Genomic DNA, 22,914 nt, shown 5'->3' with positions numbered 1-22,914 from the left:
TGAAAGACGATTTCCACTTCAAGTTATCATGTCAACTCAAAATCTCAACGTCCTTGTAACCACCTTTGGTGGTCTAGGACTTCCATCTACGCTGGTGGTCACGGTTCCACATTCTACAACAATTACAGAACTGCGCGAGGAAATCAATGAGCGCCTCCCGACGACTGACTCCAGACTCATTCTCACTACCATCTCAAATAGACAACTACCACAAGTCTCACAGGCGCCCGTCTCTACATATCTTTCCAGCAGTCCGGATGAATTTCTCTCTTTGCGACTTGCAGTTCCTTTGTGCGGTGGTAAAGGCGGTTTCGGCTCGCAGTTACGTGCTGCTGGTGGGCGCATGTCGTCCCGAAAGAAGAAAAATCAAGAAGATCACGGATCCAGCCGCAATCTTGACGGCCGCAGACTTCGTACAGTAAACGAAGCAAAGGCTCTCGCAGAATATCTCTCCATCAAACCGGATATGGATCGCAAAGAAAGAGAAAAGCGAAAGGAGCGCTGGGAACAAATCGTCCAGATGTCAGAGGAGAAACAACATCAAATCAGGAACGGCGGCCAAGGCAGACTAGAGGGCAAATGGGTTGAAGACAAGGAGGAGAGCAGTGAGAGGACACGCGATGCAGTTGTGGCCGCGATAAAGAGCGGAAGCTACAGCGACAACCTTCTAGGCACCTCGCATGGCTCGACTTCAAGTGAGCAACCGGAAGCGCCATCAAACTCTGAGGACGACGCAAATTCAAACTTAAAAGAGTCGTATTCATCTTCATCTGATGAGCGAGATGAACCAGCCACGACGCAGGCTCGAACCTTCTATGGCTTTGACGAGGACGATGAATTCATGAGCTCATCCGACGAGGAGGCTGACAACAAGGAATAATGACGGGCATGACGATCAAGAGATGAAATTGAAAAAGGGTAGCTGGGAATGTACTAATATCATTTGGAAATGCGGCGTTCTATACGTTGGTTTCAATCGGGGGGCGTTTGGCATCTTCTCAGGGCAGCATTCACAAGGTCTAAATTCGACTCGATATTAAGGCTCTTCAATGTCACAATCATCACTTGCGTAGTGAAACCCAGATGTCTCAAAAAGAGTTTGTCCTCAGTTGACATCACCATTCATCAAAGCTGTGTAACCGAGTTTCCGAGTAATACACTTGCAGCATGGCCGCTACTTCTTCCTCTATCAGTAACAATTATCTTTGACACCGCCACTGATATAAGTTTATGCATCTAGTTTGACAGGGAAGTTGCCAGCCTCTGTGTATAGATTTATTAGCTTGAGAAATACGTTGAGTGAGGCAGTACCAGTACACGTACCTCGCTGCTCATCCCATCGCTGATACCATCCAGAGGGACACAGTGATCGGTAAGCCAGCCAAAACTACCGCACGATTAGTTATATTTGATGTCCCATGATTCTTGACAAGTCGCAAATGTGTTGTCGCACCTGACGACAAGGGGCAAAGTCCTCTCCCTTGGCAAGGATGCACTTGTGGTAGTCGACATAATTCTGCCAGCAGTGCTTGGTCTGGTTCACGTTAGGAAAGCGAGCGTCGGTGCCTACGGGGAAAATTCGAGTCAGTATTCGGGGGTACGAAAATAGACGCAAATGTGCTGTCGGCCAAGTCGCGCACGAGAATCCCATAGGGTTGGGGCTTACCGGCTGCGAAATTGTTAGCCTCGGGTCAGGACGGACCAGGGGACGGATTATCGGCACATACCAGTAACGAACTTGAAGGGCTTGGTGACAAGCTTCTGATCGTCTTCTTCAGCCATGGTGGATTTATTCGATTGACACTCTGGGGGACTGGGCAAGTTTGACACGGCGGTGGCCAATTGAGCTCGTACGACCGGGCGATGAGGTTGCTGCGCTGCGGTTGACGTTCGCAGCTTGCAATCAGTTGTTCCGGTATTGGTGGCTGAATTTGTGCCTCAGGCTTTCCAACCAATGGGATAAGGCATCCACACCCGACCAGTGGGCCGACGGGCGATTGCAACACGACGTGCTGAGCAGAGGCACCACCAGACGGAGCAACAATCTTTGTCAATTGCTTCATACCACTCTGTTCTGTACAGACCAATCTCCTCTCTTCAAGATGCGTACTACCGCCGCCCTTCGAATGTTTCGCCCCACGGCCCGCATGATGCGACCGGTTCCCGTGAGTCCGCTGTGCTGACGAGGACTGCCGAGATGGAGCTAACAATGAGCGTTTACAGAAGGAAGACCAGGCCGGTATGTGCCGAACGACCCTAGCACAGTTGACCGGGACTTTTTCGAACAATTCTTCTTCGTGATACTCGACAGTACGCTAATCGGTTTCCAGGCCACACTGTCTCCCAGCGGTTGCGCAAGCTCAAGCAGATTCCAGCTGAGCTGATTCCCCTCGGTACGTACACCTCAGTCGACAAATGCCTACTTAGCTTGTCAATCTAACCATAGACCTAGCCGCCGTCGTTGGTTTTGCCATCTTTGCCGCCGGTTACTCGAGTGTACGAAAGTTCATTGTCGACAAGAACCTCCGACTCGCCAGACAAGGACCTGGTGGACGTGCTGATGATCATCACTGAATGTCGCTGGGAAAATAGGGTTGGAGGATTTCATTTCGTTTGCGGAGACAAAACATTTGTACATGTCGGCATAGAAAACGGATCGTTAATTCATGCTTAGCCCTTGAAGCCTTTCATTTTGCTTGATTTGTGTCCCTTGTTGTTCAGAACTCAGTGCTCATTTTTCTTGTATACATTCAGCCTTTCCGTTAAACACCTTCGCTATGCAATCACCCTGTAATCAGACAATGTGGCAACAGGATTTCAAATAAAAAATAGCCATGAATCCTCATACTGGTTTCGGCCCGGCTACATCCAATCCCTCCAAGCCCTGCATAGGATCGACTGCGGAACTGTTGGCGGCTGGTTCTTCTGATGCTCCATTTTGTTCTTCCGCGGCATGCTCCGCCAACCAGCTTTCCTATTCATATAAAAATGTGAACATGGTTTCTCTTCGGTTATTTAGCTCGGAGGATGACAGGATGACAAACCTGTTCCCAGACTGCTTTCCTGCTGCCCAATCCTTCGTCCGCACTCTTGGGTGCTTTTGCTTGCGATACTTTCAAAACTTTGCCGAAGAATTCTGACTGGTCCATGTTATCAATGGCTTCTTTGGCATCTTCTGGGTCCTCAAATTCAACGTATGCAAAGCCACGGTGGGTGTCCATTGACTTTCGCGAGTCTGGCTTCGGGATCTGCACTTCAACAATTTCTCCAAATGGAATGAAGGCATTGAGTAAATCAGTGGTGGTCACGCCAAATGACAGACCGCCCACAAATACCGTGGCTTTCCAGCGAGCAGCCTCTGACATGGTGACACGATATGGCTTTTCGAGCTGTCTGGTTTGAATTTCTGTAGCCGGTCCAAGTCGCTTTGCCGCTCAAGCTCTTTTATTGGACTGCCGACTGAGCGTTGTCCTGGCAAGGTGCATCAAATATATCACGTGACTTCCCCCGCTACCCTTGGTCAGAGTGTAATCGCTCCAGGAGGCACGGACCTCGCGCGGGAGCTCAGGAGGGTCCCATAAATTATCAGCATTACAATCCCGAGCTTGCAATCTGGCATCATACTTGTGACTTACATGGCATACATGACATTGCGCCAGCCTCCCAATTCCACACTCTGGTAATTAGCCTCCGCAACAGTTTTTTGAACCTTTCGTCTAACTCGCAGCCCGTAGGCTTGGCATTGGAGCGGTAGAAGCTGTACAAAGTTGAAATTCGATTCTCATCGTCTGGCCTCGTCTTGGCTCCCTTGGGTCGCGTTTATCCCTCGCCAACATGGTGCGCCTTCGAGAAGTGCCACGAACGGCTACTTTTGCCTGGTCTCCGGGCTCAGGAAAGCCTCTTCTGGTGTCTGGTACTCGTGCCGGCGCCGTAGACGCCGATTTCTCAGATGAAAGCAAACTAGAGCTGTGGGACCTTTCCCTGGATGATCAGCTGCAAGGGCTGGAGCTGCAGCCATTAGCCAGCATCACGACAGACTCCAGGTATGGCCTCAATTCTCAGTGGAGAAATGTATGAAGTAGGCTCACGCATGGCCAGGTTCTACGATATTGCATGGGGACCTGCCGACTCTGAACATCCCAAGGGCATCATCGCCGGCGCCCTCGAGAATGGCTCCCTTGAGCTTTGGGACGCCGCGAAGCTCGAGGCTGGTGCCTCTGATGCACTCATCTCACAGACAAGCAAGCACACTGGTGCCATCAAGGCATTGCAGTTCAACCCTTTAAAGCCACAAATCCTAGCAACCGCCGGAGCCAAGGGCGAGCTGTACATATTCGATGTCAACGACATCGAGAACCCCTTCAGATTGGGCAACGTCGCTGCTCGATCTGATGATATTGAATGCCTAGCTTGGAACCGAAAAGTGTCGCACATATTAGCAACTGGCGGGGCCGGCGGCTTTGTCACCGTATGGGATCTGAAGACGAAAAAGGCCTCACTCACTCTCAACAACAACCGCAAGGCCGTAAGCGCTATCGCTTGGGATCCGAACAACTCCACGAAGCTCCTAACGGCTACTCCTGATGACAATACGCCGGTCTTGCTGCTGTGGGACTTGCGCAACTCCAATGCCCCGGAGAGGACTCTCCAGGGCCACGAACAGGGTATTCTGTCCCTTTCGTGGTGCAGTCAAGACAGCGACTTGGTTATTTCATCTGGCAAAGATAACCGCACACTAGTCTGGAACCCTCAAACAGGCGAGAAGTATGGCGAGTTGCCCGAGATGACAAACTGGACCTTCCAGACTCAGTTCAACCCTCACAACCCAAATCTGTCGGCCACAGCCAGCTTCGACGGCAAGATCACCATCCAGAACTTGCAGAACACCAACCCAGACACATCCCAGACCCGGGCAGAGAAGAATTTGGATGGCGAAGAATTCTTCCGAGCCGCTCAAACGCAGCCGCAGGGCGCATCTTGGTCTCTTAATAAGGCACCCAGATGGTTCGAACGCCCCGTTGGCGCTACCTTTGCGTTTGGCGGAAAGATTGTGATTTTCAAGCCCAATTCATCGCAGCACGGACAGAAACGCTCCTCAAAGATTGCCATAGCCAATTTCTCTGCTGATGCCGATATCTCTGAAGCAAGCGCAAAGTTCCAGGCCGCACTCGAAGGTGGCGATGTTGGCGTTGTTTGTCAGGAGCGTGCTTCGCAGGCTCATACCGAGGAAGAGAAGGCCGACTGGAAAGTAATCGAGACGCTTGCCGGAGACAACCCACGAGAACAGATTGTTGAATATCTCGGTCTCAAGCAAGATGAGATTGTCAATGGTGACTCAAAGGCAGATGCTGGCGCTGATGAGACAAAAACTGATGCCAAGGCTGATGAAAATGGCGAGCAGAAGAGCAAGGAGATTTCTGATTTTTTTGGCGGAGATGAGGGTGACGATTTCTTGTCGAGCGTTGCGGCTACTAAAGGGGCAAAAACCGACAATCCGTTCCACTTGTTCCCTAATGGGGATACTTCCGTTGAACAGGACATCACCAAAGCGTTAATGTTGGGTAACTTTGCCAAAGCCACTGAAATCTGTCTCAAGGAGCAGCGCATTGCGGACGCTTTCTTGATTGCAAACTGCGGTGGCCAAGAGCTCGTCGACAAGGTCCAGTCCGCTTACCTCGCTAACAAGAGCGATATGCCTAGCTACATGCGTCTGTTGGGATCTGTCATTGCCAAGAATCTCTGGGATGTAGTTTACAATGCCGACCTTGAGAACTGGAAAGAATCTATGGCGATTATCTGCACCTTTTCAGATCCGACCGAGTTCCCTGACCTTTGCGAAGCTCTAGGCGATCGAATCCAGGAGGGTGGCTCAAGAAAGGATGCATCCTTCTGCTATCTTGTTGGCTCAAAGCTGGAAAAGGTGGTGTCCCTCTGGGTTGCTGAACTTGAGGAAGCTGAGAAGGCTGGCATGAAGGAGGCCACTGGTGGTTCAACATTCTCTGTCCACGCCAAATCCCTACAGAACTTCATAGAAAAGGTCACCGTATTCCGACAGGTTACCAAATTCCAGGACAGCGAACAGAACCAGACCTCTGACTGGAAATTGGCAACTCTGTACGACAAGTATGTCGAGTATGCCGATATCCTCGCCAGTCATGGTCAGCTGGAACTTGCACAAAAGTATCTGAGTCTTTTGCCATCCAGCTACCCTGCTGGTGAACTTGCCAGAAACCGTGTCCAGCTGGCGACCAAGAAGCCTGCGGCCCAAGCTGCGATGCGCCAAACCGCCAGACAGAACACATCCAGCACAGCAAGCAGGGTGCAACAGCTTCCTCATGGTTATGGTGCTACTCAGCCAGCAATTACCGGTTCATCTGCGAACCCCTATGGCAGTCTCGGCCAGCCTCCTGCTCCCGCAAACCAGTCACAGCAATATCCGCCACAAAATCAGTATCAACCACAGGGTTATCAACCTACTCTAGGATATCAACCTACTACTCAACCTGCTTATGGAGGAGGCATGGTGCCTCCGCCACCTACGACAGGCGGTCCCCGAAGTTCCTCGTCTACACCATCTGGTCCCCCACCGAACAGGGCGAAGAAGGAAGAGAACTGGAATGATGTCCCTCTAGTGACCAAGGCCTTGCCAAGGAGATCTACGCCCGTTGCTCCTATCATGTCGCCCTTTCCTGGATCAGCAAGTCCAACTGCAGGTCTGAGTGCGCCGCCGACAGGACCTCCCCCGCCTGGTGGTTACGGACATGCAACATCAGCAGCACAACCTCCTCCTCCAAAAGGCCCGGCTCCTCTGCGGTTGCAGTCACCGCTGACCGGGCAAACGCATGGCATCCCTCCTCCCAGGCCGTCGTCAACCGCCAACCAATACACACCCCCTGCGCCACAGCCCGGTGCTGGTCCACTGGCAACACCCCAACTTGTCCCTCGAACGGCATCTCCTTATAATGCTCCTCCAGCCGGAGCACCTCCTTCGAACAGATATGCTCCCAGCCCAGCTACCCAGAGACCCAATCAGCCTCCTACGTCGGCCATGCCCCCCCCTCCCGCAGCTGGCGGTCGACCACCTCCTCCAGCAAACCCCTACGGCGCGCCTCCTCAGCAAACAACTTCACCAGGCCAGTATGCTCCGTCGCCATACGCTCCCCAGCAAGGCCAGACGGGTGGTCCTCTTCTGTCTGGACCACCACCCAGTCTTGCACAGGCTACACCGCCGCCTCCTCAGGCCGCTGCTCCTCCACCAAAAGCCAAGCATCCCGCTGGTGACCGTTCGCACATGCCGGATCACGCTCAGCGCTTAGTCGACATTCTAAGCCAAGACATGCAACGTGTTGCGGCAAAGGCTCCTGCTACTTTTGCCCCCCAGGTAAACGACACACAGAAGCGGCTGAATCTGTTGTTTGATCATCTTAACAACGAGGAGCTCGTCCAGCCGGCCACCATTGACCAGCTCACACGATTGGCAGAGGCTGTTCAAGGAAAGGACTACGCTGCGGCGCAGAAGTTGCAAGTTGAGATTCAGCGAGACAAAACCGAAGAGTGTGGTAACTGGATGGTATGTGTATTCGGTAAAACAAAGAACGTAGTCTGTACTAACGGTTGATAGGTCGGTGTCAAGCGTCTTATTAGCATGAGCAAGGCTACTCCTTGATAAGTTTGACGAAAAGGGTGGTCGATATTTGGGAGTAGCTATTATGAGCGAGTTGTATGGACAAGTGGACGATGCGCTAGAAAACTTTGGTGAAAATGACCAATGCGGTAAGTGGCCTTGGTTGAAGGAATAGATGAAATATATTTCACCATTCTAGAACGGTCTTGTTATGTTCAAATATTTCTCTGTAGTCTTCCTTGTCTGGCTCGCCGTCTGCTACATGATCTCACAAAAACCAGTCCTGTTACGTCATGTGACAACGTTGCAGAAGCCTTGTAGCAAGTCAATGAGAAGTGATATCCATCTGGACAGGGAGTCAGGGTTGTAGGTTCACAGTAGTCGTCCCAAGAGGTGACGTGATGGGCCATGGCCAAGAGGAATGATGAATCCACCCGGAGCTGTTTGTTTACTGGATGAAAGCGATGTGCTCTGTTATATCTTGCAAGGTCACGGCGAGGTGAACCTCTGAGAAGAATTGGCCTTTAATATGGGTACAGGATCGACGTCAAGGCTCATCATCTACACAGCCGGGCATTACTTTGGAACAGCGGTTCCAAGGGCATTGAGACGATAGGAGTGGTACCATGTTATTCTAGAGACTGGCGAAAGGGAGTAGGTAGTCGAGACGTGACGAGGGAAAGCAAAATTTGGCTCTATAGTAGAACTTGTGTTGCTCCTATGGGTTCAGAGATTCGGAATTTCCAAAGACGGCACACGCTTTCAAGCCGTAAAAGGGCATTTCTGCGAAGAATGTAGTCATGCTTCATGGTTTGCCTCAACCTCACGGACCGACGGTCTCGGAAAAAAGGGGCGGAATATGAAGCCTTTGGCAACCGCCTGGCTCAAGTCATCTTTCGACGACCGATCCGGACGGCTATACCAGTCATTCTTGGACCTGTCGATAGGACATTGACACCATAGCGAGTTGATGGCTCCATAGATTATCGAGCTGCACAGCAATCGACCTTGGACTTCCGCAAAAGCAAGGGAGCAAGGGACCGCTGGGCACAGATCCGTAATTGGGAAGAAGAAAAAGAAATTTGAAGTGAGAGAAATTTTGGGCCTTGATAAAGGTTGCTTGGCGGACTTTTCGGTGGGTCTGGTCACGTGGATGACGAAACGCAGCTTGGTGGCCGGCTTGAATGTCCCAGACCCAGAGGCACTGCTGCCGAACCTCCATCTTTGCATCTTTGCATCAGATGGTTGGTAGCCTTGGGCCGCACTCATAAATCGCTGCGGTGCAACTGCGTCTGTAATTTTTTTTTTTTTTCACCGCGCTCTATGAGAAAGTTGACACCATGGATGTCGCAACGATTGAGGAAACCAATCGCATCAGGGTGTCCCTGGGCATGAAGCCCTTGCCTGTCCCGGGTGCCGCCGTACAATCCAATCCATCCTCAACATCCAAGAGCGAAGAGGCAGCGAGCACGCTTGAGAGCCGACAAGCTGAGTCGTACGAAAACTACAAGAGGCATCAAGAGGCGACAGCTGCAAAGAAAAAGCGTGAGGATAGGGCTGCCGCCATTCGAAAGGCTCGCGATGAAGCTCAACGCTTAGCAGTCATGGAAGGCAAGGGCCTCGGTGAGGAGGATGGCAAGGGCGATGTCGATGCCAAGTCATGGTTGATGGGTCAGAAGAAACGGCAAAGGAAGATTGACAAGGCGAGAAAACTAGACGCCGAACTTGCTGCAGCCGAAGCTCAGGCAGCTGCCGCTGTTCAGTACACCTCCAAAGATCTCGCTGGCATCAAAGTTGCGCACGATACGTCGGAGTTTCTCGGTGGCGAAGACCAGGTTCTCACGCTGAAAGACACTACGATCGAAGAGAATGAGGAAGAAGGCGACGAGCTCGAGAATCTGGGCATGCGTGAGCAGGAAAGGCTGGGCGAGAGGCTCGACTTGAAGAAGAGACGGCGGGGATACGACCCTAATGACGATGAGGAAGGCCAAGGCGGAATCCTGGCCCAGTACGATGATGAGATCTACGGGAAGAAAAGCAAGGCATTCACGCTCGACGGAAGCGGCACAATTGCAGAGCTCGCCGATATTCTTAGCGAGCCTGCGCCAAGAACAGGGAAAGCCACCGTCAGCCTTGATGACGTTATTGGCGATGTGCCCATGTCTTCCGACTACCTCGCCCCGTCAGAAATCAAAGTAAAGAAACCCAAGAAGAGGAAATCCAAGGTGACGAGGAAAAGACAACACGACGATGACGATATATTCCCTCTCGAGGTCCAATTAGACAGCAACGCCATGGACGTGGACAGCAAAGAGAACACCAGCAAGAAGAGAAACCTCGAATCGGATACATTTGTAGACGATGACGATCTTCAGGCGTCACTAGCACTTCAAAGAAAGAGCGCGTTGAAAAAGAAAAAGAAGGCCAGGCCGGAGGACATTGCAAAGCAGCTCAAAGACGAAGATGGTGATGACACAGAGCAGCAAGCAGACGGCACCAGCGAAACCACCGGCCTAGTAATCGGAGAAATTTCAGAATTCGTGTCTGGCTTAAGCAAACGGGACGACGACGAAGAGAGGAAACCAAGACGCCACAAATCTACAACCCAAAGTCCGGGTTTGCCAGAAGACCACCCCATGGAAAACGGCCAAGACGAGCAACGCCCGGCAATCAAGGAAGAATCCGTATCACCCCAAGCACAGGAAGAGGAAGTGGGCGTCGAGAAGGAAAAGGCCATTGGCGCCGGCATGGGTGCAGCCCTTTCCCTCCTTCGCGAACGCGGCCTTATCGAAGAATCCCGCGCCGCCGACTACGAGGCCTTCCGGGCCCGAGAAGACTTCCTTTCGCGCAAACGCCTCCTCGAGGAAGAGCTCGACGAGCAAACCCGGCAGCAGCGCGAGCGCGACCGTGCCTCAGGACGCCTGGACCGCATGACAGTCCGCGAGCGCGAAGACTGGGCCCGCCAGCAAAACACGTGGCGAGACCAACAGCAGTCCCGGCGCATAGCAGAGCTCTTTTCCCAAACCTACAAGCCCAACGTCGAGCTCAGGTACACGGACGAGCACGGCCGGGCGCTCGACCAAAAGGAGGCCTTCAAGCACCTGAGCCACCAGTTCCACGGCAAGGGCAGTGGCAAGGGAAAGACTGAGAAACGCCTCAAAAAGATTGAAGACGAGAAGAGAAGAGAGGCCCTGAGTCTGTTTGACGCAGGCAGGGACGGCGGCATGAGCGCCGCCACGGCGCAACAGTTGAAGAAGCGGCGGGAAGCGGGCGTACGTCTTGGTTAAGCTATGACTTGTTGTATAACGCGCACCACTCTTTTTCTTTTCCTTTTTTTTTTCAAAAAAAAAAAAAAGGAAATGCGAGTCCACCGCGGTCCAAGGCAGAAATATGTACCAAAAAGGTGCTGATACCCTTGCATTTTTATTTTTATTTTTGGCCCTGACTTGCGCTTACGGTCGTGCTGACACGTGCTGATTAGAACGACAAGGTAAGTATGTATCTGGCGCTGTGATGAGTTCTTTGTAGAGCGCCTATAACTTTGTACGCGTTTGCTGTCGACGGCTTCCTTTGCACCATCCCAAGCCAAGACGGGACTCGTGGCTCCGTAGCTCGTATTACTTGTCAATCGGGGCGCTGCTGGGAACAGTCCCATGTCGTAACAGCTCCATCAAGACGTATGCTTCCCCAGATTCATGGTATTGTAATCAACCTGCAGGACATTTCAACCAGACAGTTTGAAGTCACATCAGTCCTGTTCCACAAAGAGCGCAGAGTGTAATTGAATTCGTAATTTTACGCTCGCAGGTTATTTAAAAGCAACGAAAACCTCCGTTTATCCCGTGTAGGAGGGCCCCTAGCCTGCCAATGTCCCAAGTCAATGACTTTCACAAAGAGACCTTGGCACCAATGGCCTTGCCCATATAATGGACCGTCTCGACCCAGTATCCCATCCTGACTGTAACGTCCGCCACCGCATCCAGCTTCAATTTCCCGCCGACTGCTTTCCTAAGCTTATCAAAGCCGACGTGGTCGGCCGACCATTCAACCGGTAGTCGTGGAGTTTGCGACAATCCCGGCGGGACGTCGAATGCTTCCCTGCGTGTAATTTGGCCAACAGGCTCTGTATGGTTGTAAAAGGCTGTAGCGTTGATGTACTCTATATGAACCGTGTCGTGGTGCAGCGGTGAGGCAAGCATGAATGTTGCAGTAGATGAAAGAATGTGGAACGTGGCGTCTCGAATGAAGCCCTGGCCTTCTTTTCCTTCCTCACCTGGTAGCTCTAGTCGCGGTGTTGATAATGTTATGTTAATTTTGGACAAGGCTTCGCCAATGATTGGCATTGTCGGAATTGTGCCGTTGTGTGTTCGCAGCGCTATGGTTGTGTTCTTTCCTGACAAGTATTCTGATAGTAGACGACGAGCTGCTTTGTGGGCTTTCTTTCCTCCAAAGGAGTGAGGATCCCATGTTGCCTCCACTATGATGTTTGTATTGTTATCAGATTTAAGATGCAAGTTCTTCGTAATAGCTTCGCCAATCAAGAGATCGTCTTCAATAATATGTATATTGGCGTATGGTATCGATGCTGTGTATGGTGTGGGGTTCGTGAGGTTGACTGATGCCTGTATATGCACGCCTGTACTAGAGGTGTTGAGGATATGCACCTCCCCGACCTGCGGGTTCAAGGCTGCGAGTGTGTCCCCAGGCATGTCTGCAGCGTGTTAGCCAGGGGACAGTCGAGCGCTTGTTCATGTATTTGACGAAGAAGAAAATTGACGTAGGAGACATGATGCTCTCGCCTGGAAAGCACACTACCACATGGATGACGGACGTTTCACAGGAACTTTGCCCCTTGCGGGCACTTTTCTTATGACAAGGTCGCCGAGAACAGTCGATACCTTGACATCCACGGTGGAATCGACGTCGAGGGTGACATCTTTGTCGCCGAATAGAAGCTTCTGTATGATATCTGAGAATGTCTCGTCGTCGGTAATATCGATGGGGGCGTCGACGATTCTTGCGACCACCTTCAGTAGGTCTTCTTCGTCACCAGGGTCCTTGATAATACTCGAAGTGGCTTTCTGCCATTCATCAACGCGCAGCTCTCCAAATTTGGCGCCTTTGTACAGGAGGTCGCCGTTGGCACGGAGACTGTTTACTTCAATATTAATGTTCATGTCGGCGGGCAGGGCAGCAAGGACCTGCACAGTGCCAGATACCCGAGGTTTGCCATCCGGGTCTCCTGGGTCGGCAAATGGACTGGGCAACTTAAAGTCGACGTCTTCAAATGAAAAGTTGCGTAGGAAATTATCCAATGAGCGTCCCGGAAATTGGACGGGGACAGTGATGCTTTCAATGAACTCGCCAACCCATCCCGGAAGATCGCCAGTCTCAGGTGCCTTTCCGCGAACAAACACTTCGGCATCCTCTCCGTGCAGATAACGCATCATAAAGTTGTCCAGTGGTGACAGCTCACTTGAAGGGCACGTGTTGATGAGAATCTCTGGAAGCTCCCGAATGGTGCCTTCCGACTCTACAGTAACGTTGGACTGGGCGTGCACCTCAATTGCACTCGTCACGGCGGCGGCAATCTTGATGTTGGACTGAGATGGGTCACAGTTTGGGACGAGGACTTCAAAACCGAGAGACGGCACGGTCAGCTCGATCGGAAATTCGTTGTAAGCGGTGATGGTTACGTTTGCGCCAACTCCCATCTGGCCATTGTCACCAACAGGAACGTCATGGAAAACGAGGCTCTGCATGGTATACGCCGGCATGGACGGAAACTCATTGGCTGCGAAAGCGTTAGCCAGAGTGCTCTAAATTAATAGTACACTGCGTATTATATGATGGTCTTTGGACCAAAATACAGGGAGGCAAAAGCGCGGTAGAGAGATTGGCCTTCAAATACCATAGACTCTGAAACGTCATGAGTTCCCAGTGGTATGATGCCCGATTTCAAGCTGAGGGCAGTGGCCCCAGTGACCTTGAGTGTGTCGAGGTTTCCTTTGAGCCACTTGTTGACCACCTTTCGCATCGTATCCGTGTCGCCGGGAGCAATTTCGGTCACGAAATCCAAGTTTGTGACTTGGCCATCCACAAGATTGAGTGTGATTGGTGGCAGCGCCGCCGTACCGACAAGAGCATTGTCGTAGTGAGGCAAATATACGCGCAATTTGGTCTCGGCAGTACCAAGCTGTCTCATAATGCCTGTGGCAAGTCTTCCAACACGACGCGCATTCTCATCTTTAACCCTTGAACCGTCAAGTTGGAATGTGGCCTTCATACGGGCACGAACTCCACCAGCCGTCAAGGATTCGACCGATAAGTCTGTTGGCTCCAACACAACTGCGCTCTCGACGTATTGCCGGACGGCCGGCGGCACAACAAAGCCGAGGACCATAACCGCTATGACTGAAGTGGCCAAAATAGCCATGGCAATGAGAGATGACCATCTTGGTTTTCGCAGCGGCGCCTCGCCCTTACTAGGAGGATCTTGGGACTCGTCATGGTCATGTTGATGGTCGCTGTTAGTAGCAGAAAATCTTCTTCGATTTCTTAATAGAGGCGACGACTCATGGGATGCATTCGCTTCACATCCGTTTTCGTGCTCAGTAGTCGCAGCGAGCAGCGGAGATCTTTCGTCCGAGTCGGCGGCCATGATGACGTTGCTTAGGTCTCTCAGGTTGGGAGGGGCATGACCAGCAACAAGTGTCGAGGGTGGATCGGCAAGACTAGGAGTAAGAGTGAAGGTAGGTGAAAATCCACAATGAGGGTATGGTTTCGAGACGCCAGAAAGGGAGGTTGATGAGATGGAAAAGACCAGAGGGAAGGGGATGATGATGGCAATGACGATTGATGTATGTGGAAGAGTTGATGGGAAGCGAACAATGGTCAAGGCCCGGCATCGGATTACGTGAAATTGTTGATGATTGGCTACAGAGCTCAGGCACCACAAATTAAGACTAGCGCATCTCAATGGTGGCCCTTTCAGGATGGTGAATACTACCCTAGAGCTGCAGCCTTCGCTACATTCAGAAACGGGCTGGGACGAGTATGTCGAGCGTGGCTGGCAGATGGCGCCGTCACATTTATTAGTTTTCTTACTGTCTCTTGGGAAGCAGTAAGTTAGAGCTTATTCACATGCTTTCATTTGTAATAAAATGTATGAAAAACTCTTGGCTTTCCATCAAACTACATTTTTCTTTTGCTTCATGATCGACGCCTCGAATTTCAATCTGGGCGCGAGACAAAGGAGTTAAACCCTCTGCACAGTACGAACACTGTGATGTCGAGCTCCGCCAACGGCGACAGCAAATTGGACAATGAGCCATCATCACCCATCCAGCTCATCGAAAGTCCCAAGACGTTGTAATGCATATTTTGTGAGATATCGATTGGATCGATTGCAACGCCATCCTGACTTGCCGCTTCCACCTCCTTTTCCATCTTCCCGCATCCGTCGTTTCCATTGATGCCATCAATCTTGCCAATGTCAAACATTTCGTCATGAAGCCATCAACATTTCGCACGGCGCGTCTCGCCCTCAACGGCCTGCAAAAACGGGCGTACTCTCAATCCTCAGGACCCAGGCATCTCATGTCCATCGCCGACCTCACACCCGCTGAATTCTCAAACCTAGTTCGCAATGCCGCTGCTCGCAAACAGGCCGCAAAGGCCGGCCGGACGCCGCCCTCACTCAGGACTTCTTTGTCAGGCCAAACGGTTGCCATGATGTTCAGTAAGAGAAGCACGAGGACGCGTGTGTCTACTGAGGCCGCGGTGACGATGCTTGGTGGGCATCCCATGTTTCTGGGCAAGGATGATATCCAGCTCGGTGTATGCTTGCCTTCCTTTTTGATTCCCGTATCTGTAGTGAATTACATGCTTACTGACCGCGTGTTAGGTAAACGAAAGCCTGTACGACACTTCAGTCGTCATCTCGTCAATGACGTCCTGCATGGTCGCCCGTGTCGGACCTCACTCCGATGTCGCCAATCTCGCCAAACACTCTAGCGTGCCGGTCATCAATGCCCTGTCCGAAGACTTCCATCCTCTCCAGACCATTGCGGACTTTCTCACCATCCACGAAGCATTCCCGTCTTTAGAATCCTCTGCAGCTGGCCTGGGTCTCAACGGCCTGAAAGTCGCCTGGGTGGGAGACTCCAACAATGTTCTCTTCGATCTGGCCATTGGCTGCGTCAAGATGGGCGTTGATATCGCCGTTGCATCACCTGTTGGCTACGGTATCCCCGATAAGATGAGACAGCTCATTACCTCTTCGGCCGAGGGTGTCAGTTCTCCAGGTAATCTTACGGAGACTACGATCCCCGAGGAAGCCATCAGGGATGCGGATATTTTAGTCACGGATACCTGGATTTCCATGGGCCAAGAGAGTGAGCACCAGAAGAGGCTGAAGGCGTTTGCGGGTTATCAGATCACGAATGAGTTGGCCAAAAGGGGTGGCGCTAAAGAGGACTGGAAGTTTATGCACTGCTTGCCTCGACATCCCGAGGAGGTCACAGAAGAGGTCTTCTACAGTCCCAAGTCTCTCGTCTTTCCCGAGGCCGAGAATCGGCTTTGGTCCGCTGTTGGTACGTGCTTCGAGTCTATGTCCATTGAAAAACAAGACCTAACATGTGAACAGCTGCACTCGAGGGCTTCGTCGTTAACAAGGGCAAATTGCAAACGTAGTTGAAGAATGTAAGCATGGGAATATCAACATTTGATTTCAGCTTTTAACAACAGATTCGGGTATGTTCCGGTCGAGTAGCGTAAGTAGCTGTTGAATTTAAAATAGAACCAATATAAAACAACTATACTATACACAAAGCCCCCCGTTGCTTCAGACGCCAAGTGGTCAACGAGCTTACTTAATGCTCCACTCTGCAAAGAAAAATTCGCTTTAACCAGGAGGCAGCTGGCTGGCATCGACAACTTCTTCGGCTTCCTTGGCCAGAGGTTCCTCAGTAGGACCACGGAGAGGGGAGCGGGGCAGGGCCATTAGACCAGTACGAGCTGACTCGAGGATACCGAAGGGAGCAATGAGCTTGAGAAAGGAGTCGATTCGAGAAGGCTTCGCAGAGCTGTAATCACCAAATTAATGTCCATTTCAAAATACTTATCCCCACTCTTGGTATCAACTTACAGTTCGACAATGCAGCTAATGGTGCTTATATCCAAAACTTTGCCACCAAACTGATGGGCGAAATACGTGATGGTCTTCAAGTGCTCATGCTTGTGACGCAAAGCCTCGCTAGCTGCCAGCTTGCTAGGATGGAAGTCGGCCGACGTCTCTTCCAAAGATTGAGCTTGTTCGGCACCTTCGGGAGCTTGTTCGCCCTCGTACTCGCCGGCCGTAATCTCACGATGGTGAGCCAGCAGTTCTTCGAAGTACTCGGGGCCTAGGATGTTGATTTTGGCCAGGAGGAGCTCACGCTGCACAAGGGCAGCATTGCTGTAATCAAGCACGGCCCAGACGGGGACAAGATCCTCTAGTTGGCGGCGAGCCTGCTCGACAACACCGTCTTGACCAGTCAGGACAATGGTCATGCGAGACAGGTCTTCCACCTCGGTGTTGCAGACGACGAGCGAGTCAATATTGAATCCACGGGCGGCCAGAATACCAGAAAGACGAGAGAGAACACCGGGCTCGTTCTGGACCAGGCAATTCAGGACATGGCGCTTCGGCGGCGCCGTGGACGGCATAGGCGTTTCGTAGAGGATGTTGGAAACGGCGGCTTGGGCAGACCATGCCGGCGGGGAATTTGCCACAGGCAACGGGGCGGAGCGGTTTCGAAGAGCCTTGTAGGCAATGGCAGAGGTCGAGCTGCTATGGGATGAGATGTATCGCACGAAGCCGAGTGTTGACGTTTTAGTCGCCCAGCGAAAGGGAGCAGCATATGATCGGAGGGAGGCCATCTTGTTTGCTTTTCAGGTAGGGTATGGCCGATCAATGGCTATCCCTTTGTGAAAAGGTGAGATGGTCTTTTCGGAATCCTTTCCACGTCGGAAAGGACGGCGGGATACGTTGCCGCAAGAGAATTGCCGTCGTGAGTCAATTGGCATCACGATAGGTCGGAGGTCTAAATTCTTTGGAGCTCCGAGAAATCGGAGGCGACTGGCTGGAGCATGGGGCAGCTGATTGGTGGATACACCGTGCGAAGCACAATTTTTGTACCTTTGTTGCCTTTTAAGTTGGAGAACTCACTCAGTCCTCAGCGCTCGCATCGCAGAGACGTCTTTTTTCTTTGTTAGCTTCGTCTTGGGGAGAAGACATGCGGCACGGTAATCTAGAAGCGTGAGATGACGCGAGAAAGTTGATTCGAAAAGTGCTTGGAATCAAAGGGAGGGCAATACTTATCTGTGCCACCTTATGATTGGTGTGGGATCATGTCACTTTTTTTGTGACTTCAAAAAAACGTGGCAAATTTCCCCGGCCCGCAAATCCGTCTTCGGCATGATTTTGGTCTCGGTTTGACCGTGTTTTGAATCAAAACTTGTACAGTTATTTAGTAGGGTTAAGCCACTAATCTGCCCTCCCCAGTCGTGTTCTCGACATCTAGACGTGGCACATGAATTACATGACGCCGAACCGTTCAGTGCGGGAAAGAAAAGAAAGAGAAAAAGTAAACACCATACCGAACAAGAGCCTACGTATAACGCGAAGGAAGCTGGCCTCCCCTCGCGTTATCTACGATCTCACCAAATAACGGATGCGGAAATTAAATGTAGATAATAACGTTACTGCTTTGATATTGTTATGTGTTTGATTCGTCCTCCATGGTAGGTTACCGAATCTCAAGTATCTATGAGGCTCACAAAACGAACCAATGGCTGGGCCCAGATTGCCCACGTAAGCACTGCCTTGAAGTAACTTCAGTACTTACGTAAGCTTAGTTCAGGCGCTGCCACCACCGCGGCTGGTTTCGTCAATCATTCACGTACAATTTTCTGCTGTAATTTCTACCGTGCTGCGACCAACTTTTCCGCAAGTTGGTTGCGCCCGACTTATGCCTACATCTCACATTTCTACAGTCGACCGACGATCACACGAGCCTGTCTTTTTACGTAAAGGGCTGACCGACTCCGCCTGAAGCGTTGTCCTGATTTGCACACAGACGTACGCACGCACTTTGCCTGTGAAAAGACTACCAGGCAATTTTTTCAGTCGACTCTGAGCGCCTTGTTGACGTAGCTCACACTCGGCTTCTCGCTTTACTTGCAGCATGGAGGATTTGGAAAGGCGAACAGCCAAGCGGTCACGATTTGACCAAACAGAACCCGAGCCAAAGAGGGCGTCGAGGTTCGACCGCCGCTCGCGTTCACCACCAACTCGCCGATCCGAGGGTAGAGACCGCAGTCCCCTCAGTCAGGACAGTCCATCGGACAAGAAAGGGTCGCCAGTTGATGCAGCAGCGGCAGCTGGTACGCTATAAGACTCCTTCCCTTTCGCCTCATCGATGGCGAATAGCCCGTGGTCTATGTAGAATCGAACCAAGTGCTAATTACCTTAGCAGCTGCCGCCGCCGCTAGAATCAATGCCTCGCTCCAAGCTCGCAAGGGTATTCAACACGTTGATGTACCGCCAATTCAGTCTGCCAATACTGCAGATGGGCAGTCGGGACAAGCAAAGCCTCATTCTGTCAGCAAGGAAATGTACACCGCCGATGGCGACTACATCCAAGACATCGAGGTCAATGACCTGCGTAATCGCTACTTAGTCACCAAGAGTTCTACACAGAAAAAGGTAAATATGTACCTGATTTTCACAGACTTTTCAAATCCATCAATCTCTCGCGTATCCTAGTTCACTTGGGGCGCCAATTAGCATTGGGGATATCATGCTTACACCTGGCATGATAGCTCGCGCCAGCAATCCCCTCGTCTTTCCTCCTACTGACTCCCGCTTGATTATAGATCGGTGAAGAAACCGGAGCTGGTACGAACTGCCTCTCACTCAAACTTTCTCTCCGTTGGACATGGGTTGACCTTTTCAAGATATTACCACTCGGGGCAATTACTACCCTAATAAGGCTATGGCCACCGCTGCTGTAAGTTTCCTGTCTCTGTCATTTCCAACAGTGTCAAAGGGTGCAGCCGCCAACATGTAGATTTAGAACCCACCGCTTTACCTTCACATCACCAGCACGAGCAAAGCAGGCCTCGAAGCTGCCGTTGCCAAGATCAATGAACTCATCAAGCAAGAACTGCCGCAACTGGTTGATGAACGACGATTCCGCCGACGAGACCAGGAGCAGCAGGAACCTGAGCGTGAGCGCGAGCGTGAGCATGGAGGACGAGTAAGCGTTTTGCCGGTGACCCCATCAAAGTCCTGCTTGCCCTGGATCACTGACACTTGCAAAGCGGAAATGGCCCGAGGAGAGAATCCCTATTGATCTCGAACCGATTCAAGGATTCAACTTGCGAGCGCAAATCGTTGGCCACGGCGGGTCATACGTGAAGCACATCCAACAGGAGACTGGCTGCCGTGTGCAAATCAAAGGCCGCGGATCTGGCTACCTCGAGGGTGCTACCAATCGAGAGAGTGACGAAGAAATGTACTTGCATGTTGCGTACGTACAGGCCAGTCTGTCATCCGTACGTATCTTGTTGTTAACCATCATCCATAGTGGCCCTGATCCCAGCATGGTTGAAAAAGGCAAGGAACTCTGCGAGGACCTGGTCGCCAATGTCAAGGAGCAATATGAGGAGTTCAAGTCTCGACCGCCTCGGTATAACGATCGAGCCGGCCCCCACGGAGGAGACCGATATCGAGGAGGAAACGACCGCCATCACGACCGAGGCAGCCAGTCATATGGCGGATACGGTCAGGATCGATATGGCCAAGACCAGAATGCCTCTACCAACAGCCCAGCTCACGGCACTAACAGCCCGGCAACAAACGCCGCCGACTATGCCGCTCAATACGCTCAGTACTACGGCAGTGCTGATCCATATGCTGCATATGGCGGCTATGCCAAGTAAGTTCCCATGACCAAGCATCGTGGTTTCACAAACTAACCATGACAGCTATGTTGCCCTGTACCAGCAGTACTACGGAGCTCAAGCAATCCAGACAGCTGGTGCTCCGGGCCAAGCTGCAGCTACAACATCTGCATCACCGCCTCCTCCGCCGCCGAGCGAAGCAGCACCTCCTCCACCGCCCCCGCCCAGTGCGGCTCTTCCGCCCCCGCCGTCAGGTTCACCACCAGGCGGCAGCTACAGCGCTGTAAGTGGTTTACGAGGTTGACTACAAAGAACCGCAACGTGTTGACGATCCCTAGGTGCCTCCCCCACCGGGGCTATAAAGCTATTCCAACTATGTAGTGTATGGGCAAACATCTTGCTGATATGGCAAATAGTTGAATATTCTGGGGGTCGTGGACCCGTTCAGAATCGCTCATCTGGCTACTTGTAGTTCACTATCTTGACCATGGCGTCACTCTAGACAATTTGTGGCTCGGAGGAGATGAGGAAGTAGTTAATTGAGAAAATGTGAGTGCAACGCGCTGTACTACGTATTGACATGACGTGGACAGGGAAGCCGCGTAGGAAGCGCCGTGCGTGCATGAATTGTAGCCTCGGCGAGTTGTCACGAAGTGAGAAACTGTAGCATCCACTTGAATAGCAAAGAGACAGATAGAGCAGGTTGCAACAACAAACAAGCGAGACTCGAACAAAATTACACAGCATTCTTCGTTACGTTGGCTTTTGCTGGTTCTCCTATTGTCGGGCGTGCCAACCACACGTGCTGGGGCTCAACTACGTACTTGGGATGGAGATGACGTCGCGGCCCCCGTATCGATAAGCAGCTGTGCCGCCCCACCACCAATCAATCACGCAGTCAGCTTCGCCAACCTCGCTCCAACTTGACAAGGACGAAAGCCCAGCGCAGCCGGAGTCTCGGCCACAATGAGCCAGCCGCGATATTCATCCCACGACCCCATCAAGGAGCCGCACGCCGTCTCCGTCAAGGTCCTCCGGTTCGGCACCTTCTCCCCTTCTCGCATCCCACACAGTGCACAGTGCACACAGGGCGAGGCTAACACGAACAACTTTCTCGACACATAGACTATCACGGCCGTCCCTCGTGCCGCAGTACCCGAGCAGCCCGCTCGCGGCCACGGCTGCCAAGGGGGCCGCGGCCCTCACGCACCCCCCGTACCTGCTGTCCAGCCTCTCGTACAGGACGGCGTCGGCGACGAACCCGGCGCCGTTCCTGCTCAGTCCCATCGTCAACCTCCCCGTGTCGTTTGGATCGGCCTACGTCGGCGAGACATTCAGCTGCACGCTCTGCGCGAACAACGACGTCGCCTCGTCGTCGCCGTCACCGCCGGGCAAGCAGATCCGCCATGTGCGAATCGAGGCCGAGATGAAGACGCCCGGGCTCGGGGGGGCGCACAAGCTGCCCCTGGCCGACGGCCCCCCCGCGGACCTGGCTGCCGGCGAGACCCTGCAGAAGGTGGTGTCGTTCGACCTCAAGGAGGAGGGGAACCACGTGCTCGCCGTGACGGTGAGCTACTACGAGGCGGGGGAGACGAGCGGCCGGACGAGGACGTTTCGCAAGCTGTACCAGTTCATGTGCAAGGCTAGCCTGATTGTGCGCACAAAGGTAGGCCTGCTGGGGGGCGAGGAGGGCGGCGGTGGCAGCAGCAGCAGGAGGAGGAGGAGGAGGTGGTTGCTGGAGGCGCAGCTGGAGAACTGCAGCCAGGACGTGATGCAGTTGGACAAGGTGGGCATGGAGCCGGAGCGAGGCTTGCGGTGTCAGGGCTGCAACTGGGCTGGGGGGGAGAAGCCAGTCTTGCATCCGGGGGAGGTGGAACAAGTGTGTTTTGTGGTAGAGGAGGCGGAGGAGGCGGAGGAGGGCAGTCGTGCAGGCGGCGATGCGGACGGGAAGGTGGTTTTTGGTGTTTTGGGCATCGGCTGGAGGGGTGAGATGGGGAACAGGGGGTTTTTGTCTACGGGGAAGTTGGGGACGAGGGTAGTTGGCTGATGAGAGACAATGGATGTCTTTTTCGAAAGAGGGTCAGGGGAAGAAGAAATGAAGGGATTGGGTGTACTGGGACACACACATTTCCGTCAGTCGCATACATACGTACATACATTATGGGGTTTTTTTTTTTTTTAGTTGGTGGGTTTTCTTTTCTTTTCTTTTTTTCCCCCTTCTATTTTTGGACTTGTGCTTGGATTCAACCTGACGCAAGGGGTTTTACGAGGACAAGCATTGCCGATCGATTGGAAGGGTATTTCGCCCCGAGACGTCATCAAGTCCTTTGGATTTCATGCAG

At 52.3% G+C, this 22,914-nt stretch overlaps 11 protein-coding genes across 11 annotated transcripts; 7 read left to right on the top strand and 4 right to left on the bottom strand.

Annotated features, from left to right (window-relative positions):
* Positions 1 to 28: 28 nt before the first annotated feature.
* Positions 29 to 880, top strand: MAM_01023 (uncharacterized protein; the record flags this gene model as incomplete). The annotated part of the gene is made up of 1 exon (XM_040819822.1): positions 29 to 880. One exon carries the CDS (start codon positions 29 to 31, stop codon positions 878 to 880), a length of 852 nt encoding a protein of 283 aa, XP_040683087.1.
* Positions 881 to 1,228: 348 nt separating this feature from the next.
* On the bottom strand, positions 1,229 to 1,782 carry MAM_01022 (Cytochrome c oxidase, subunit VIb; the record flags this gene model as incomplete). Its single annotated transcript, XM_040819821.1, has 4 exons — positions 1,229 to 1,263; positions 1,324 to 1,387; positions 1,454 to 1,566; positions 1,728 to 1,782. The coding sequence occupies 4 exons, from the start codon at positions 1,780 to 1,782 to the stop codon at positions 1,229 to 1,231; spliced, it is 267 nt and encodes an 88-aa protein (XP_040683086.1).
* Positions 1,783 to 2,102: 320 nt separating this feature from the next.
* Positions 2,103 to 2,574, top strand: MAM_01021 (uncharacterized protein; the record flags this gene model as incomplete). Its single annotated transcript, XM_040819820.1, has 4 exons — positions 2,103 to 2,165; positions 2,224 to 2,239; positions 2,331 to 2,393; positions 2,447 to 2,574. 4 exons carry the CDS (start codon positions 2,103 to 2,105, stop codon positions 2,572 to 2,574), a joined length of 270 nt encoding a protein of 89 aa, XP_040683085.1.
* A 268-nt stretch (positions 2,575 to 2,842) lies between these two features.
* MAM_01020 (RNA recognition motif domain protein) lies at positions 2,843 to 3,365 on the bottom strand (the record flags this gene model as incomplete). The annotated part of the gene is made up of 2 exons (XM_040819819.1): positions 2,843 to 2,974; positions 3,045 to 3,365. 2 exons carry the CDS (start codon positions 3,363 to 3,365, stop codon positions 2,843 to 2,845), a joined length of 453 nt encoding a protein of 150 aa, XP_040683084.1.
* A 469-nt stretch (positions 3,366 to 3,834) lies between these two features.
* MAM_01019 (protein transport protein (SEC31)) lies at positions 3,835 to 7,666 on the top strand (the record flags this gene model as incomplete). The annotated part of the gene is made up of 3 exons (XM_040819818.1): positions 3,835 to 4,043; positions 4,099 to 7,570; positions 7,622 to 7,666. 3 exons carry the CDS (start codon positions 3,835 to 3,837, stop codon positions 7,664 to 7,666), a joined length of 3,726 nt encoding a protein of 1,241 aa, XP_040683083.1.
* A 1,298-nt stretch (positions 7,667 to 8,964) lies between these two features.
* Positions 8,965 to 10,911, top strand: MAM_01018 (SART-1 family protein; the record flags this gene model as incomplete). Its single annotated transcript, XM_040819817.1, has 1 exon — positions 8,965 to 10,911. The coding sequence occupies one exon, from the start codon at positions 8,965 to 8,967 to the stop codon at positions 10,909 to 10,911; it is 1,947 nt and encodes a 648-aa protein (XP_040683082.1).
* A 600-nt stretch (positions 10,912 to 11,511) lies between these two features.
* MAM_01017 (uncharacterized protein) lies at positions 11,512 to 14,285 on the bottom strand (the record flags this gene model as incomplete). The annotated part of the gene is made up of 3 exons (XM_040819816.1): positions 11,512 to 12,335; positions 12,456 to 13,443; positions 13,536 to 14,285. The coding sequence occupies 3 exons, from the start codon at positions 14,283 to 14,285 to the stop codon at positions 11,512 to 11,514; spliced, it is 2,562 nt and encodes an 853-aa protein (XP_040683081.1).
* An 848-nt stretch (positions 14,286 to 15,133) lies between these two features.
* Positions 15,134 to 16,318, top strand: MAM_01016 (Ornithine carbamoyltransferase; the record flags this gene model as incomplete). The annotated part of the gene is made up of 3 exons (XM_040819815.1): positions 15,134 to 15,463; positions 15,531 to 16,218; positions 16,272 to 16,318. 3 exons carry the CDS (start codon positions 15,134 to 15,136, stop codon positions 16,316 to 16,318), a joined length of 1,065 nt encoding a protein of 354 aa, XP_040683080.1.
* Positions 16,319 to 16,529: 211 nt separating this feature from the next.
* On the bottom strand, positions 16,530 to 17,545 carry MAM_01015 (acetolactate synthase small subunit precursor; the record flags this gene model as incomplete). The annotated part of the gene is made up of 2 exons (XM_040819814.1): positions 16,530 to 16,710; positions 16,773 to 17,545. The coding sequence occupies 2 exons, from the start codon at positions 17,543 to 17,545 to the stop codon at positions 16,530 to 16,532; spliced, it is 954 nt and encodes a 317-aa protein (XP_040683079.1).
* Positions 17,546 to 18,852: 1,307 nt separating this feature from the next.
* MAM_01014 (KH domain protein) lies at positions 18,853 to 20,934 on the top strand (the record flags this gene model as incomplete). Its single annotated transcript, XM_040819813.1, has 9 exons — positions 18,853 to 19,051; positions 19,144 to 19,373; positions 19,544 to 19,565; positions 19,625 to 19,677; positions 19,744 to 19,926; positions 19,991 to 20,199; positions 20,257 to 20,607; positions 20,657 to 20,855; positions 20,911 to 20,934. 9 exons carry the CDS (start codon positions 18,853 to 18,855, stop codon positions 20,932 to 20,934), a joined length of 1,470 nt encoding a protein of 489 aa, XP_040683078.1.
* Positions 20,935 to 21,538: 604 nt separating this feature from the next.
* MAM_01013 (DUF974 domain-containing protein) lies at positions 21,539 to 22,619 on the top strand (the record flags this gene model as incomplete). Its single annotated transcript, XM_040819812.1, has 2 exons — positions 21,539 to 21,609; positions 21,698 to 22,619. 2 exons carry the CDS (start codon positions 21,539 to 21,541, stop codon positions 22,617 to 22,619), a joined length of 993 nt encoding a protein of 330 aa, XP_040683077.1.
* Positions 22,620 to 22,914: the final 295 nt, after the last annotated feature.

The sequence above is a fragment of the Metarhizium album genome (genome assembly GCF_000804445.1).
Source record: "Metarhizium album ARSEF 1941 chromosome Unknown scaffold_1, whole genome shotgun sequence".
Classification (NCBI taxonomy): Eukaryota; Fungi; Ascomycota; class Sordariomycetes; order Hypocreales; family Clavicipitaceae; genus Metarhizium; species Metarhizium album.
This window is presented reverse-complemented; position numbering and strand designations above follow the sequence as displayed.